The sequence below is a fragment of the Cimex lectularius genome, unplaced genomic scaffold (assembly GCF_000648675.2).
Source record: "Cimex lectularius strain Harlan isolate CLEC.00 unplaced genomic scaffold, Clec_2.1 scaffold186, whole genome shotgun sequence".
NCBI lineage: Eukaryota > Metazoa > Arthropoda > Insecta > Hemiptera > Cimicidae > Cimex > Cimex lectularius.
This window is the reverse complement of record NW_019392979.1, coordinates 676,139-694,827: the sequence shown is the minus strand read 5'-3', so window position 1 is coordinate 694,827 and position 18,689 is coordinate 676,139. Positions and strand designations below refer to the sequence as shown.

The 18,689-nt window shown below is 35.8% G+C and overlaps 1 protein-coding gene across 1 annotated transcript in view; it reads right to left on the bottom strand.

Annotated features, from left to right (window-relative positions):
* LOC106665159 (glutamate receptor ionotropic, kainate 2-like) overlaps nt 1-18,689 on the bottom strand; it is a 101,278-nt gene that overhangs the window by 41,738 nt on the left and 40,851 nt on the right. The window contains exons 3-4 of the mRNA XM_024229563.1: nt 15,355-15,542; nt 15,126-15,295 (exon numbers count right to left, since the gene is read on the bottom strand). Coding sequence (XP_024085331.1) covers nt 15,126-15,295; nt 15,355-15,542 — 358 coding nt within the window. The remainder of the gene's footprint in view (nt 1-15,125; nt 15,296-15,354; nt 15,543-18,689) is intronic.

Here is an 18,689-nt window from a genome sequence, read left to right as displayed (position 1 = left end):
CTAAATCACTAACTTCACTAGTTTTCGTGGTCCGCATGACCAATTAATATCTTTCAATTATTTAAGTTTTTAGTTGAGATTAAAAAAAACAGTGTCACGAGCGGGATTTGAACATACGACCTTCAACCACGCCGCTACTCGATCACTTGAGCTATCGTTCGTTATCACTCGAGCTCGGACACCAACTTCCCATCTCAATCCCACCTTTTGTATTTTCCCTCCTTTTTGCCATTTTTCAATGGCATATCTCAACCAATACCTTTCATAAATATTAATTAATTCAGAAATGTTAATTGGTCAATCGGACCACGAACTGTAATGGATTTAATAATTAAACAGAAGTATATCTTCACTAAAGCTCTCCGTGGCCATTTCATTTGTCGACGAGAAACCAATCCGATTACACGACATTTGAAAAATGGCAAAAAGGAGGGAAAATTCGAGAGGTGAGGATGAGATGGGAAGTTTGTGTCCGAGTGGAGCGAACCGATCTATATTAATATAACAATGATATCTTATACAGTAGTTAGTCGAACATTTATCAACAATAAAATTATTCACCCATCCTCACTCAAAGTCACGGCATAAACAAACGGTTTTCTGTATTGTTTATTTTCCTTCCTCGTTCCCTGAAATTCGGCGTACAACCCTCGAACATAGTTAGAAACGACATTAAGGACTGCTGATTTGAGTTTACAACTTTTATCGATAGCACCCGCCCGCTTTGATGGGCAAGAATACCTGCCATTTTGTGTTTTTGCCGAATTGAATCACAAGTTCGCTCCGTTTCGGAACTTTATACACCTGTTCAAAACAACTTTTCATCACGTAGCCCACGCCTCAGTTCAGAGGGAATAAGTTAAAAGGAACTGTAAAAGCCATTAGAAATACAACCATTATTTAGCCCTTTGTCCTTTCTATATTAAAAAAAAACCCTATAACCATTGACCATTTATATTATCGTAAAAACCATTTAGGAACAAAGTAATTGGCCAATAATGGATTATCTACACCCCAAGTATTGATTTGGGCCAAAAGCTCTATGTATATTTTAAGGATAGGGTCATTGTTTAACAACGAGTAAACGGAATATAATAATAAATAAACAACCTGTGCTAACAGAAAATTAGTATGCGTTGGCAGTCAGTTGGCAAACGTCGTTGAAAGGTAAATCGTTGATCCGTTAATTGACAATTATAAACTGCAAAGGCTAAGGGATTTCAAACATAAAATCGATATTTAAAAATGACAAACCGGTTTTCAATATTTACAGTCTTTGAATACAGCCAAGACGTGCTAAAGATTTGGTAAAATAATCAGAATCTTTTCATATTACTAATAATTTAACGTTGATAAAAGTAAATTTAGCCGATTCTAGTTGTTATACGTTGAATGAAATTTGATCTTTAGGTAACAAGTTGTAGCCGTACTGCTCGTAGCTAGGATTCGATCTCGCGGAATTCAGATTTATTCTCGGATGTCTTTGAATCCTAAATATATAAAATATTTTAGCATTTTCCTCCTCCTCCATTACCGCCGTACTTGGGTAATCGTAACGAGGCTGACTCGTTTTGCAAAATATTAGAGATTTGAAGGGCCTAAAAAAAGGGAGGAACATAAACATCCGTCCTATTCCTGAAGCACAATGGCTAAGGATTAAGAAAGATTGATTTTTTATTTATTTTATCAAATTCTTATCTCAATAATTTACTTTAAAAAGGATTCCCTTGTTATTTTTCTTATTGTACATGGTAATTTGTGTAGACTTAAAGATAAAAAATCAATAAGAAATACATAGTTAAACATTGACTGCTCTGTAAAATATAATAAAAAGTTAAAATAAAATAAAAATACAATCCTAATTAAAAATCAAATTTCACACATTCACATTGGGAATAAATCATTATAAATTTTTTTTGTTACCTATACAGGATAGTATAGTATACAAATATGTACACATGATTAATAAATCACACAGCACAACACTAGCACTAATGTCAGCACTGCACCGGTAGAACACATGGTTTGAGGATCCAGCCATTGCTGGCACTCAGTGTGTATGATTAAGGGTCAAGGAGGTCCCGAGGTCATCGTCGGTTGAGGCGACGAGGCGGGTTGTTATGATGGGAATGACAGGATAGGGCTCGAGCAGTATGGTTAGGATGATTCGAAGGTTGGTATGGAATCTGGACCGGATTAGTTCGTTGACAAAAGGAATGTTGAGGTCTTTGTGGATAGTGAAGTTAGTGACATAATAAGGTGCTTTGACGGCAAAAATGAGGGAAAATTCAATAGGTGGGGTTGAGATGGGAAGTTAGTGTCCGAGTGGATCGAGGTCATGATAGTTCAAGTGGTTCAGTAGCGGCGTATCAAGCCGAAGGTCGTGGGTTCGAATCCCGCTCGTAACACTGACTTTTTATCTCAACTAAAAACCTTAATTAATTGAAAGTTTTTAACTATCTACAATCTGAGTTAATGACAATAAAGGTTTTTTACTTTAAAGAAAAGTCAACTAAAATCTTAGTTAATTGATTAATCATTTATGCTAAAGAGGTTAAGCTTTTATTACAGGGGGCGTCGGCGGGCGCAACGTTGACACTCATAAAGGTTCCGGGTTCGAATCTCAGCGGCCTGTCATTCTCGCAAATGTTTTATTTTTTTTTTTCGAAAACACCAGACCCCTTGTTGAAATACTTCGTATGACTTTATTAGATATTTTACAAATATTTTTACATTTACTTAATTTTTTTAAATTATCGGTTCCGTTCTCAAGCTATTATTGTAAAAACAGAAGACCATTAGAAATATACAATAAAAATTATTTTACCTGTATAAATTATAAATTAGCCATTTCTTTAGTCGGGTCGGCGTTCAATAATTTTGTTAAATATACATCAGCACTTATTAATGAGGCCATGTGGAAATAATACGAGAATGTACTTAAGGGCCCTATTTCCAGGTAGTTCATCTGTTATAGTTCCCGTCAATAGAGCACCTATTTCCAGAAAAATAAAATTACTTACTGAATTAAATAAATTATTGGTAATTAATGCCCGAGCAACAGAAGCCTTTTGTTGAGTCAACCATAGCTTTTTGGTCGTTTTACTTTATTTTATAAATGATTATTCAGAAATCGTGAGATGCGGTTTGGTGTAGGTAGGTTTTAGAAAAACATTTTCCTTATCGTGCCAACGTTTCGATCTTTATTGAGATCATCTTCAGGGCCTGAGTTTTACAAACATTGTTTAAATTTAACCAAAACATGAAGGATGTGGAAAAAAGTGAATTTTACAATGCAAAAAAATTTTTTTTAAATATATATATTCAATCAAAAAAGCCAACATACATTTCCATGCCATTCATTCACGGCCTGTCACATAAATCAAACACATTTCTCTCGTCCGATAACTTTAAATGAGCTTTCTAAAATCATAAAATAAAAAATGATATCTTTAGTATATGTAGTTAATTAAAGTTTTATAATATTAGCCAGTCGATTCCTCATTAGGTGATAGAGGGTGATATCACTATAAAATAAACATTAGATAATATACTTAACTTTATTTAAAAAATCCGGAACACAAAACTCAATAGGTTTGTAAAACGAACAAAATCTAAGTGATTTGAACATTAATGATAAAGAATGCCAATTAAATGCCATTTTCGAATCGCGCTCTTGACACTGACTTTTTTATCTCAACTAAAACCCATAATTAATTGAAAGGTATTTTTTAACATTTCAATGTTTAGAAGGCTTGGTAATTAGAAGAGGTTTTTAGTTAGTCATTTTCTGTCGGTTCTTGACCAAAATTAGCAGTTTTAGAGTGATTTTTTTTGTTGCTAAAATTGCCTCTTTAGAGTTCGATGGAAGATAAAAACGTTAATTGTTGTAATCTTAAACCACAGACTATGTCGGAAACAAATTAATTTATAATGTTTCTCTTTTCCATCCTACAATGAAATATTTATACTTACTAAAGTCATTCGGCAAATAAAAATTGAAAACATAATTAAAGTACAAATTCATATTGAAATCCGAATCGTCAGTGTATATTTACACATTTTTATAGAAATAAATTAAAACTGGAAATTTTATCAAATAAATGTGTGGTGATTAGTGACCGTTTGTCGATGATTATTCAGAAATCGTGAGATGCGGTCTGGTGTGATGTAGGTTTCGGAAAAACATTTTCTTTATCGTGCTAACGTTTCGATCTAATTAATTAAGTAATTAATGTAATTAATTAATACGTAATTAAGTAATTTATGCTGTGTTTATCTCTGTTGATGTAAACCATTTCTAAAAAGTTACATTTATGTTTGTTTTGTTCTGTGTGTAATGTTTTTGGATTGGTGAAGTCGAAATTGTGTTTGTGTTCAAAATGGTGGGTAGCGAGTGATGTAGGATTTTGCTTGGGTTTTTTGCAATCATAGATATGTTGCTTTACTCTCTTTTCCAGATATTGAGATGTAAGACCGATGTAAGTTGCAGGACAGTTTAAACAATTGATTTTGTAGATTACATCAGATTTATTTGTTACTGGTGTGGGATCTTTAATTTTTGGTAAAAAGTGTTTGAAATACAGTAATCCTTTAACATTCGCGGTTTTGACGTTTGCAGAAGTCCGATTTCTTTATTCTTTATTATTAAAAATGTCAAGTGGATCGAGGACACGATAGCTCAAGTGGTAGAGCAGCGGCGTATCTAATCGGGGGTTCGAATCCCGCTCGTGACACTGACTTTTTATCTCAACTAAAAATCTAAATTAGTTGTAAGATATAAATTGGTCAAGCGGACCTCAAAAACTGGTGAAGTTAAAAAATACATTAAACGCTATAAAACTGCAGGTTTACTAAATTCATTTATTGGCACTTTGCAACGAAAATAAGATATATTCTCCTTTTTAAAAAGATAGTTCCTACTCACAGTAAGTTGTTTTGCAATGATCCGGATTTCGAGCCTTTTAGCTCATCATCAGGTAAAAGGACTTCTACAACCAACCACGTCTCTCGACATGAATTGCCAAAGTGAACCCGCTGATACCTCCGGCAACGCGACGTTCCAATTAACAGCTGATTTTTATAATGGCGCTCAATTTGAACGTGCGAAACGCGGAAATTATAACACAAATAAATACTTAATATTATTAAATTATTTTAATTGTTGTTATTTTTACAGAAATTTAATAATATTAAGTATTTACTAGTATAATATTTATTTGTGTTATAATTTCCGCGTTTCGCACGTTCAAATTGAGCGCCATTAAAAAAATCAGCTGCTAATTTGAACGTCGCGTTGGCGGAGGTATCAGCGGGTTCACTTTGGCGATTCATGTCGAGAGACGAGGTTGTAGAAGTCCTTCAACCTGATGATGAGCTAAAAGGCTCGAAATCCGGATCGTTGCAAAGCAACTTCCTGTGAGTAGGAACTGTCTTTTTAAAAAGGATTGAACACCGCAGTCACTCCATCATTTATCATTTCTATAGATATATTCTCTCCCAGATTTTCAAAATATGGACACGTTTTCTGCCAATATCAATTTTCAAAAGATAATCGGCAATAAATAACGTATCACGTTGTGTACCTAGTTCAAAAATGAACGATGGAGTAATTATTTACGATTCGGTATGTTCGTTTACACAATTGAAACACCGCGGTTTCGTGTAGTAATTATATCAATAATGGAATCATATTCAAAATGTATAAAAAACGTATAAATAAATAAATGATTAAAAATAAAAATAATGTATTGGTTAACTTGATGACTACGGATAACATAGTAAGAAAGAACCATTGAAATATCATATTGTATGTTGAAAATTGTAATTTTCTGTGTTCCATGAAGTAGGGAAAGTTACTTTTATTAACTGTTAAAACTTTTTTAAAAATATTTGATGGTTTTTTGTGGTTTTAAGACATAACAGCTGAAGAAGGGGAACAAGGAGCATATATATAATAAATAAAAACTACTATTTATGAAAATTTGTTTTTGGTTGTCTCCGTTTGAGGAATATCGTGGGTTGAAGTAAAAAATTTTTTTAATAGGAAACTATCGAATACAATAGGACTTACCCATTGGTGAGCCTCCTGTAGAATAAATCAACAATAACTTCACTTTTCCAATTTTTTTCGTCACGACGTATGAAATCACGTAGCCAGCGTTGTTCCTCTCGAGGGGGAGGATTATCTCGGATGGTAGAACTGACGGACCAAGGCATTGGGATGCGTGGAAAGGGATTGATGGAATTTTTTGTAATAGGTTTGCGCTCCTTTTGGGATAAAGGGAATATTAAAGTTTCGGTGTAGGATGCGTGTGATTGGAATCTTTAATACCATAAGCCCACATTGGACCATGGTGTACATCAATCTTTTGTAGTTAAGCGGAATTCGAATCAGTCAGTAGTAGTGGTAACAGTTTGTAACGTCTCTTGAACACGTAATATAATGTACACAATAGAAACAAAAAATTAACTGAAACTAGCGAGCTCATAAGGAAATGAAATTCGATGATAAAGTTGATACGCAGGCAAAGAAAGTAAGCTAATGCAAAAAATAGGTCCAATGTGAGGATTTTCTTGCTGCAAAGCTGGAGCAAAAGTGTTGTTGAGATTAAATAAAAAACAATGAAACGTAAGTATGCTTTAAAATGTAATACTCTCTTTTATGAAAGTCAACAGGATAATTGGGCAAAGATAATAACAAAAAAAAAAAAAAAAAAAGGAAAATGAGGTTTGGGTGTTCAAATGTTAGTGTGATTATAAAGCCGACAAAATCTAAATTTTAAATATTTACATTGTACCAAAAGGAGGAATTTAAAATGCTTTTAAGCGGCAGTTTTCAGCGGTTTATTTTCAGAACGTATACACCGTTACGATGCGCCACGATTGTCAGATTTGTAAAACGCTCTTTCCGACGAAATTGGGAATCGTTCTCCCTCAAGAAAAGCCTCCTGTTAACACCGTTTTCTTTAGAAACAAGAGGAAACCGCTGATGAGAAAATCCTGAACAGAATGAGAGTCTAATAAAAAATTACGTCTGACCCTTTTCACCGGGTAAATAGACTTTTAAGAATTGTACTCAGCCGACGTCGAAGCGTTAAAATTCTTAAAGCAGTTATAACATGTGTATTGGAGAATTTCGGAAAAAGGCGCCAACCTGAAAGAGGGCGCAACTAACCTTGTTAAAATAAAAAATAATAATAATTAAAAAAAAGGAAAAAACAAAAACAAATGATAATAAATATCAACATAATAAAATTATATAAAGACAACAAACAATGAAAATTTAAAATAAATAAGTAAATAACAAACAAATTCATTGTATCTTCTATTCATTCAAAAAACATTCACTACATTTTCAAACTAGATTTATAATTATAGTTCAAAATAGCAAATTAAACACCAGCAACGACACACACACACATCAACAGCGATCATCCAGACTTCTGCCTCAGCGACAACCTGCAATTAGAAAACTACGACAGGGATGAAACTACTTCGCAGACGCCAAACGGAAGAGGACCTAGGAGGCAAAGCGATAGTATTCGTTTTATTAGAGGAACTACGAACTATCGACCGTAGGAAGCACCGTGTAAACAATGATTACATTTTCCACCGAGAACCGCGCCAAGCAGTAAGCTAACCTGCCATCATGTTTCTCAACCATCTGTACATGGCGCAGACACGTGACATAACAGGAGCAAGTCATCATCAACGCACATCACATTCATTAACATTGTCGTCAGTATTGTAAAACTAAGTGTAAAATAGTATAATACCAAAAGGAAGAGACAATAATACAAAAAATACAATCAAAGTATACAGCAATAATCAGTAGATAGAATAAAAAACAATCAATGTATATAGCAATATAGTTGTTCGCCAGCAGCCAAGTTTTAAATGGCGCCGACGAAGACCACCGGGAGAGAGGAATTGAAATTAATACGAAGATTGTTTCGGCACCAACGGGAATGGAAGATTCCCGATTTTAAGAGGGATATTAGTTTAGAAATGGTTAAATGAAGGAATAAATAATGAACGAAAGGATAATTGAAGACTCACTGTTTAATGAAGTTTCTATGGCTTACAAGGTGGCAGATGATCGTATTGGAAATGTGAAGGCGATGACGGTCTGGAGGCGATGAAGACCGGGAAGTGGTGAAGGTCTCCTGAGTGCGATATCGTGCGTTGTTTGGCGATGATTATGCCGGTATACCGACCTGGCTCATGCAGCGTCGTTGATGATGATGATGCTGGATGATGTAATCCGGTAGCGGTGAGGATGAGACGATGCAATCCAGGTAGTAGCCAGTGAGATGATGAAGTCTTCGTGGGATAATGAAGGATGTTGCGTTCGCGGGATTATAATGATGGTAGATGGAAGAAGGAGATGATATATTAAGGGAAAATGGCGATGATAGGTTTGCGGACCATGCGGTTGTGAAATGGACATGGAGGTGAAGATCGTATGGCGATTGGGGAATCCGTGGGGATTCGCGTAGCGAAGAAGACTTTAAGAAGCGGCGATCTTACACGTAGTTATATTACTATGGCGCAACACTTTAGCGGGATAGGGCGATAGGACGTGTGCTCGCTCCGAGAGCTGGCGGAGAAGAGAGCCCGAGAGGGCTGGAAGGGATGAGTTTTTTAGGAAAAAGGAGGAAAGTATATGAAGATTGGTGGATTTCTAGAAGATAGGGGTTGTAGATAGAGGGGTACAATCTACGTCGCAAATCGGACGCTTCGGTGACGTAGACGCGCCCGAACAATAGTGAATGATTTTTTTTCTACTTTTTTTTTGTTTGTAACGGGGAGAGTATTTATAACATGTATAATATATGTATTGGAGAATTTCGAAAAAGGGCGCCAGCCAGAAAGAGGGCGCAACAAAAAGGAGTTTTCACGGGGAAAAAACCTCTCGAATAAAAAAAAGATTTTTCTCGCCCGCTCTTCTCTTCTTGGGTCGACCACCTGAATACGTACTTTTAGATTTCTGTCTTCTGATCTTTCTTAAATTAATATTTATAGCTCAGCTAAGTGATTGTGAGTAAAGTCTTTATAATAAGTTTTTATTGTTTGTAAATTAATGTATATAATCCTTTTTAAAAAGATAGTTCCTACTTACAGTAAGTTGTTTTGCAACGAACCGGATTTCGACCCTTTTAGCTCATCATCAGGTAAAAGGACTTCTACAACCTGATGATGAGCTAAAAGGCTCGAAATCCGGATCGTTGCAAAACAACTTACTGTGAGTAGGAACTATCTTTTTAAAAAGGATTGAACACCACACTCACTCCATCATTTATCAGTTCTATTAATGTATGTTACGTACTCGCTAGACCCTTATCTGTTGCAACCCTTCACATTCCTCCCTTATCACACCTACACGTGTTCACTTCCAAGAAACCCCTCCTTCATTACATCCCCAAGCCTTTGCTAATATTAATATTTTTAATAGAATCCGTCTCGGGCTTTCATCGAGTATAGACCGAACATTCCCTAATTGGAAGTGGTTGTTCCAGTTTTGTATTTGCTTGGTGTGCAATAAATAGTATTCTTTTTAAAAATAGTTTAATACACGCAAAACCATAATTAGCGCAGTCGGTAGGACAATTTTCGGTTTCGCGGCATACGAACTTTTTTATCATCAGTCAGTTTCATCAGTCAGAAAATTGCGAACACAGTTCATGGAGATCATCGAGATCATCGGACGACAATCCTCATGAAGATCTTCTTAATAGTAAATTTATAAGTTGCTTTCAGAATTCAAAATTTAAATTACAAATTTAAAAGGAATCGAAACATAATACAAATTTTTATTAAAATAAAATAAACATAAGTATTTTAAATAAATTTTAAACGAATAATAATAATAAAAATGTCACTTAACGTGCTAAAAAAAGAATACTATTTATTACACAGCAAGCAAATACAAAACTGGAATAATCACTTTCAATTAGGGAATCTTCGGTCTATACTCGATGAAAGCCCGAGACGGATTCTATCAAAAATATTAATATTAGCAAAGGCTTGGGGATGTAATGAAGGAGGGGTTTCTTGGAAGTGAACACGTGTAGGTGTGATAAGGGAGGAATGTGAAGGGTTGCAACAGATAAGGGTCTAGCGAGTACGTAACATGTATATATGTTTTTATTATTTTTATTAATTAGAAGAATTAACTTTATTTTAAATTTTGTTTTTTTCTTTTTTCTTCTTTAAATCCTTTTTTTTCTGAGGAGATCCACGTAGTTACCATACAGTACTGTGAGAAATATTGAATGTTTTAGCCAGAGCAAAATAAAGGTCCTGCACCTTGACTCTTTGAGTCCTCTCCTAAACATCTCCATTCGTCCTTTTTTCCCAGCAGTTCTGATTTCTCTGTCTCCCAGTGCGAATCTACTGAGAACGAAACCTCTTTTCGGCTTACCTCTCTCCTCTTTATTAAAAAGCCTCTCCCGTGAGCACCTCTCATATTCCCCTAAAATTTTCCTTTAATATTTCCCAAAAATCCTTTTCTTCCTGAACTATAAGTAGTTCTACGGCATTGCAACGGGGCCCCAACCTTGCTACGACTCCTTCAGTATGTGAATCATTTTTTATTTATATAGTCCACACCAAATCGTTTTTTTAAATTTACATTTTTAAATTTTATTTTCTACCCAGCCAAAAATTAAATAAAAATACATACAAGAGACTTCAAGTAAATTACATTACATGAATTAAATTACACAATAATAAATTTACAATTACTTTCTCTTATAAATTTTCGCCTCCATCGCGCTCAAGAATATAGTTTAAATTAACATAATTTAAATTGTCCGAAAAATTATCCCGCTGTACGAATAACTGAATTTACAACAGTCAGACATGGCAATGAAGAAAGATTGAGACGACAAGAACCAATTTGTACATCCTAGCCAGCAGCAATATGAGAGGAGCTTTATGGCACTTCGGCATTATTTATTGCCACCCCCCCCCCTTCCACCGTTAAAACAGAACACGAAAAATAAAGCATTCCCAAATTGTTCGCCACGGGAGGCCTGGAGGGTTCAGCCCTGACAGTCGGGGAGTTTATAATACATGCTTCATATATAAATTAATAAACAACGTGGTAACCTCTTTTTTAAATAATGTAACATTCGACTATGTTACAAATTTCGAGAAGTTCTGGTTCAAGAACAAAACTTAAACAGTTTTGAACGAACATAAATCCCTTATTTTCTCATACAATTCAAAAGAGTTTTCAGCCTGAAAAATATCAAACTTGAAATCAGACCAGAAGGGAGAATGTTTAAATCATTTTTGCTGGAATTATTATTGAATGGAAATGCTGAAATGTTATTAATTCTCAAGAATAGACCAGTTTGAAGGTGGAAGCTTTTGTATATGTTGAGCGAAATCCCTTTTTCGCTAATAAAATAAATAAAAATATTAACAAATAGACGAAAGAAAGAAATTCGCAATGAACTAAAATAATGGCAAAATAAAAAATAACGAAGGTTTGTACAAAATCAGGGGTCAACTTACCAGGGGGCGTCTCTGTGAGTAGGCGACGGGGTGACGGATTTCGGGCCCGAGTCCACCAGCTCCCGATCGTGAAAATCCACTGTTGGTTCCGGAAAAGGAAGAAAAGACCGCTTTTGCACAAGTTAGAATCTAATTCGAGAGAAACATGAGAGGAAAGAAGCGAAAGAGGCATAGGCTTACCATATACTGACTAAACGGTGAGAAAAATCACCTGAGGAACTTAGGAAGGGATTAGTGAAGAAAATAAACAAGAAGCTTCTCAGAAGATCTTACCATGCACTCTGTGGAAAGAAAAATGTTTCTTGGCCTAAACATTCCGCCCACCAATTTTTACACAAATAAAAATTTAAGTTAAATAGAAAACAAAGAAATGGAAAGCAAGTGGATATGAAATGTAGGGGAATAAATCAAAACCTTCACCTGAGCGATATGTACAATCGGTATATATAAAACAATTCATGACTGGCGGACAGACGACGCACAGACCAAACCGCCGGATGACATAGCTGCTAAGAAAGAATTTCGTGAGATTCCATCCAGAGGATCATATGGACCATGTATAGACCGAAATGAACTGATGAAAAGAAGAATTTGAGAATCGAGACATTTTATTAGAAAGTCATACTACCTGTTCGCTGACGGCGACGCGCCCGATTTGTGACGTACACTGTACCCCTCTATCAACAATCCCTATCTTTTCAAAAATCATCAATCACAACACGCTTCCCTCCTTTTTCCTAAAAAATCCGTCCCTTCCAGCCTTTTTGGGCTCTCTTCTCCTATCGCCCTGTCATCTCCCCTAAGTGTTGCACAATAGTAATTAACCACCGGTTAGATCGCCCGGCTAATTTTTGTTATCACCACATTTATCACCACGCATCCGCGTATTGACATTAGAATCGCCTCATCCTTAACTCGGCGTGCATCCCATCTCCTGACCGCATGGACCCAAACCTATCATCGCCTTTTTCCCTTAATATTTCATCTCCCTTTATCATTCTACATAATCATAATCCCAAGATCGAATCATCCATCGTTATCCCCGGAAGACTCCATCATCTCACTAACATCGCCGCCTGGATTTCATCATCTCATTACCATCGCCACTTGGATTTCATCATTCATCATCATCATCATCATTATCGACGCTGCTGGAACCAGGCCGGTGCACTGGCCTAGTCATCGCCGATCAACGTACGATTTCGCATTCAGAGACATCCACCGCTTTCCGGCCTTCATCGCCATCAGGTTTCCAATACGATCATCGTCCATCTTGTAAGCCATATAAATTCCATTAAACAGTGAGTCTTCAATTATTCCTTTCCTTCATAATTTATGCCTTCATTTAATTCTTCCTAAACTTCCCCGTTGGTGCCGAAACAATCTTCTTATTAATAAATTCACTAATTTCGTGATCCGCTTGACCAATCAATATATTATAATTAATTAAGGTTTTTAGTTGAGATAAAAAAGTCAATGGCACGAGCGGGATTCGAACCCACGATATTCGGCTTGATACGCCGCTGTTCCACCACTTGAGCTATCGTGACGTCGATCCACTTGGACCCCAACTTCCCATCTCAACCCCACCTTTTGAATTTTTCCTCCTTTTTGCCATTTTTCAAATGTCGTGTAATCGGATTGGATTCTCAGCGACAAATGAAACGGCCACGGAGAGCTTTAGTGAAGTATACTTCATTTTAAATCATTAAATTCACTAATTCGTGGTCCGCTTGACCAATTGATATATTATAAATAATTAACGATTACACGACATTTGAAAAATGGCAAAAAGGAGGAAAAATTCAAAAGGTGGGGTTGAGATGAGAAGTTGGTGTCCGAGTGGATCGAGGTCACGATAGCTCAAGTGGTAGAGCAGCGGCGTATCAAGCCGAATGTCGTGGGTTCGAATCCCGCTCGTGCCATTGACCTTTTTAGCTCAACTAAAAACCTTAATTAATTACTTCTTATTAATTATAACTCCTATCTTCGGTGGTGTACGTCGACGCCATTTTGTATTTGGCTGCTGGCGAACACCACCACTCCGCATCGCATTAGAAAGGTACATTAAAACAGAGTCCCGCGAAGACGATGTCTCGTGTAAAAAGCCAGTATTTACATAGGGGACAAGGGAAGGAAATTATACAGCGGGAGGAAGGGAAGTGTGAGCGGATAGGTGTAGGTGACAAGGGAGGTAAAGTGGCTACTCTCGTAATGCCATCAGATCCTGGATGAATCGGAACGACTCTTCTGATAAGGCCATAAGAGGAGGGAGGAGCATACCTCGTGAAGAAAGACATTTATTTCGGGACAGACTTCTGCATTTCTTTTCGTTGCGTCCAAGCTTGGAAATGCTCAATATAATTCGGATAATAAAAGAAATTCTTGGCCTAAATTTTTTTACTTCATTTATTTTCATCTACAACTGTATATGTATTATACAAAACCAGCAGTTTGGATTTCAATTTGTGATTGTGACGTTGTTGTAGAGAAAGCAATTATCAGCAGCTCTGGATTAATAATATAATATTAATCATTCAAGAGGTCTCTTATCCATATTCTTTTCAGTCGCCTACGTGGTAATTGTGGAGAGTGTATTTGGATGTAAGTATTATCTTGTAATTTATTGTGAAAACCTCTGTAGTATGTTTTGATGGACGAGAAAACTGTCGACATAAAACGAAAACTTCGTTGGTGAGATTCGAACCCTGACCTTTATGGTCATGAGTGCCGTCTGAACGCTACCGATGTGACGCCTTTTGCTAACCTTTTTTTTAATTACAATTAATTAAGGTTTTTAGTTGAGATAAAATAGTCAATGGCACGAGCGGGATTCGAACCCACGATCTTCGGGCTTGATACACCGCTGCTCTACCACTTGAGCTATCGTGACCTCGACCACTCGGACACCAACTTCCCATCTCAACCGCACCTTTTGAATTTTCCCTACTTTTTGCCATTTTTCTCTTTTTTTTAATACTTACAGTGACATAAAAGCCGAGGTTTGTTCATGCAGCCGGACAGAACCGATATTAAGTTTTCTAAAGTTGTAAAACATTTGAATTTGGATAAAATTCAGAGGTGTTATGAATTTTAAGTGGAACACTGGGGATCGGCGAGAGAAAAAAAATGCCACCGGCAAATCCAGCAAAAATATGTGCTTTTTTATTGCGATAAAAATTCCTGCTTCATGGTTTTTAAAGGGTGCTTAAAACGAATCTGATTCTTTTCAACAACAAATGTTTTACGACCTACTTTACTGGAAGCGACTTTAGGTTTTTGTAACTTGTTATACAGCTAATCTCATTTAATACCATCCAGCATATTTGTTTTTAAAACCTTGAAAATATGCTCAAGAAAGGCAGAAAATCATATTTACAAAGAATTGGCAATCTTGGTAAGGCCCGCGTCTATTTTTCAACTTAGTATCACCAAAAAAGTTTGATTAAAGTCGTTTGTTACCGGGTAACTGCCCTGGGATTCATTAAAGTTGATTTAAATCGGTAATTTGGAATAAATTATTGACGATTTTTTAACAAAGAAATTATCCTTAAATCTCAATTAATCTATTTTTTAATAGTTTATTTTAATTTTACTACCTGTAGTCGTCTCCTTCTAACTTCCAAGCCGTAAAAATTACATTGTCTTCTGCTGTCTTGCCCAATCTGCTGGCTTTCAACACCTCCTGGAGCCTTATTAGGGAATCAGGATCTTCATATACAATCGCGAAACTTTTCCAGTCCATATCTTTAATGATGGCCAATAAACCCTTTAAAAAATGCTTGTTATCAAAAATATGATCCAAAAGGAAGGTTAATTTTGATCTACCTTCGCTAAAAGTTGATAATCCGGATGAAGGTTGATTGAAGCGACGAACCACTCGCTCTGGCCATATTCGGGGTACGTGCTGACTACAGGAATGTGGAATTGGTTGCTCATCGATTGGAATATTTCCACAGTCTCGAAGGACTGAGGAGCTAACAAAACGCCCATTCCTTCTTCCATTAACCTGCAGACTGAAAATATTGTTTACGATTACATCGTTTTGATAGATTTAATTTGTTATACATAATGTAAATCGAACGTGGAACAATTTGAAAGAGAAAAAATCGGTAAAGGTTTCCATGATATCCAGGGCCTTTCAGAGATGGTTTCTGTAATGAATCCTGTATTTCCTTCAATAAACGAGCCGACGGAAGACATCGTCGAGGCAATAAATTCACTGGTACGTTGAACAAGGAAAATGGGACGACTTTTACAGCTGGCCAATTTTGTGCAATGTTGGATAATAAACTGCCTCCGTTTCAAGACCTTGACAATTTGTAAATGCGGTCGATTTTATTTCGTACCTCGTCGTAAATGAGCCTGTCACGGACTCAATTTGGCCAGGTTTTTAAATTAAAGTGATGATTAATGATCGGACGAAATGAAATAACAGCATTATAAGAACATCAGGTTTTTTACATCATGCTAAGGTTCTAGAATATTTTCATTCTGTAGAAAGAAGAGATAAAACTTGTTAACTGGATTGAAAAAAATCTAAAGTAAATGAGAAAAACGATCTTTAATATTTAGAGTGAATTTTTTGTTATTACAAGTAATTAGTAATTTGCTTTCAGTTGTTTTTTGTTAATAAATATTAAACATAGAATGTTAATATAAAAAATTATTGTAGAAGCAACCACCATTATACAGGGTGAATTGCTACTCGTGCTACAAACTTCTCCAGTAGATTCTTCACCCTAAAATGAACAAAAAAGTTCATATTGTCCATGGTCCGATTCTCAACCATTTCAGAGTAATTTCGCTTTTTATCGATTTTGAAAGATATCACGTCCTGGCGTCGGAAAATCGTGATATCTTTTAATCTAAACATTTCTCTTAAAATCTATAAGCACCGTTGAAATCCCCGTTAATTTTTAGAGAGAATCAAAATCATAATTCCATTGAAATTTTTTAATTTAATTTAATGCCCATTTAGTATGTAATGCTTAAGAAGTTTACAAACAGCTAGAAGGTCAAGGAAGAAAGACCCAAACGTTTTGCCACCTTCATCTTCTTATTGAAAAATTAACGGGGATTTCAACGGTGCTTATAGATTTTAAGAGAAATGTTTAGATTAAAAGATATCACGATTTTCCGACGCCAGGACGTGATATCTTTCAAAATCGATAAAAAGCGAAATTACTCTGAAATGGTTGAGAATCGGACCATGGTCAATATGAACTTTTTTGTTCATTTTAGGGTCAAGAATCTACTGGTGAAGTTTGTAGCACGAGTAGCAAGTCACTCTCAAACATTAGCAATCCTTGAACCACCATTTTTTCTCTTTTTGTCATCAACATCTTGGTCTCACAACCACTAAATAAGAAAATGACGAGTGCGTTGGAAGCGTTATTAAATCAGGTAGTTTTCCTCAAATTTGCTGCCTTCTGAGACTAAAATTAGAAACTCTGGATTACTTTATACACTTTCCGATTTACACAATTTTCCACTCTTTTTGTAGTTCTGGCTGAAATAAAACACAAAAAATTAGCCCAAACATTTTGCCACCGTCATCTTCTTATTGAAAAATTAACGGGAATTTCAACGGTGCTATTAGATTTTCAGAGAAATGTTTAGATTAAAAGATATCACGATTTTCCGACGCCAGGACGTGATATCTTTCAAAATCGATAAAAAGCGAAATTACTCTGAAATGGTTGAGAATCGGACCATGGACAATATGAACTTTTTTGTTCATTTTAGGGTGAAGAATCTACTGGAGAAGTTTGTAGCACGAGTAGCAATTCACCCTGTATATACGATACATTATATTTCGAGGTCCGATTGACCAAATAACTTCTTTCAATTATTTAGTCCTTATATAAGGTATTAGTTGAAATGAAAATGTAGTGTCACGAGCGGGATTCGAACCCACGACCTTCGGCTAAATACGCTGCTGCTCTACCACCTGAGCTATCATGACTTCGCTTACTCGGACACCAACTCCCGATACAACCATTCGAATTTTCCCTCTTTTTACCATTTTTCAAATGTCGTGTAATCAGGATTCGATTCTCAGCGACTTATGGTGGCGCCGGTAGAGCAGCGGCGTATTTAGCCGAAGGTCGTGGGTTCGAATCCCGCTCGTGGCACTCAACCTCAACCCTTACATAAAAAGATTAATTTTTAAGTATTTTTTTTCTGTTTGAATGAAAAATTAACTCATTATTAACTCATATAATTTCTTTCCATTTATATTGTACAAAATATAAATAAATAAAATCTAAATAAATAATCTTTTAAATTTTTAAATTCATATACAAAAATGTCTTTCTATACCGACTTCCTTCCCCACCCCTTCAAAATCCAACGTATATAAACATAAAACAGCAATATCTCACTGGCACTCTCAACACGAAACGCAAGAATGCACAATTACACAAAAAACAAACACTTTGAGTGAGTAGAAATACTTTGATTGAATATAAAAAATAAATTTTGCATTGTTTCCACATCCTACATGTATCTGTTAAATTTAAACAATGTTTGTAAATCCCAGGCCCTGAAGATGATCTCAATAAAGATCGAAATGTTGGCACGATAAAGAAAACGTTTTTCTGAAACCTACATCTCACCAGACCGCATCTCACGATTTCTGAATAATTACTTATTAAATCGATTATAATTCGTGGTCCGAATGACCAAATAACTCCTTTCAGTTAATTAATATTTATGTAATGTCTTGGTTGAGACGAAAATGTTTGTGTCACGAGCGGGATTCGAACCCACGACCTTCGGCTAAATAAGCCGCTGCTCTACAACGTGAGCTATCGTGATTTCGATCCATTCGGATTTTTTCATTTCGAATTCGAATCCCGCTCGTGTCACTAACTTTTTCATTTCAACCAATACCTTACAAAAAGATTGATTAATTGAAATAGATCATATATAGGGTTAGAACGACTGTAAGGGAGAAAAATAAAGTTCTACTTTTGGATAATAGATGGAATCGAAAATATTTCTATTTGTAAATTTACATTGGAAACACGCGATTAATAATAATTGCACGCAATGATAGTGTCGAAACTCTTGGATAGATACTAATAATTAACAACGAAGTCCGTATTTTATGTTTGATGAAGAACAAACGGTCAGTAGAGATCAGAGAACGATTGTCT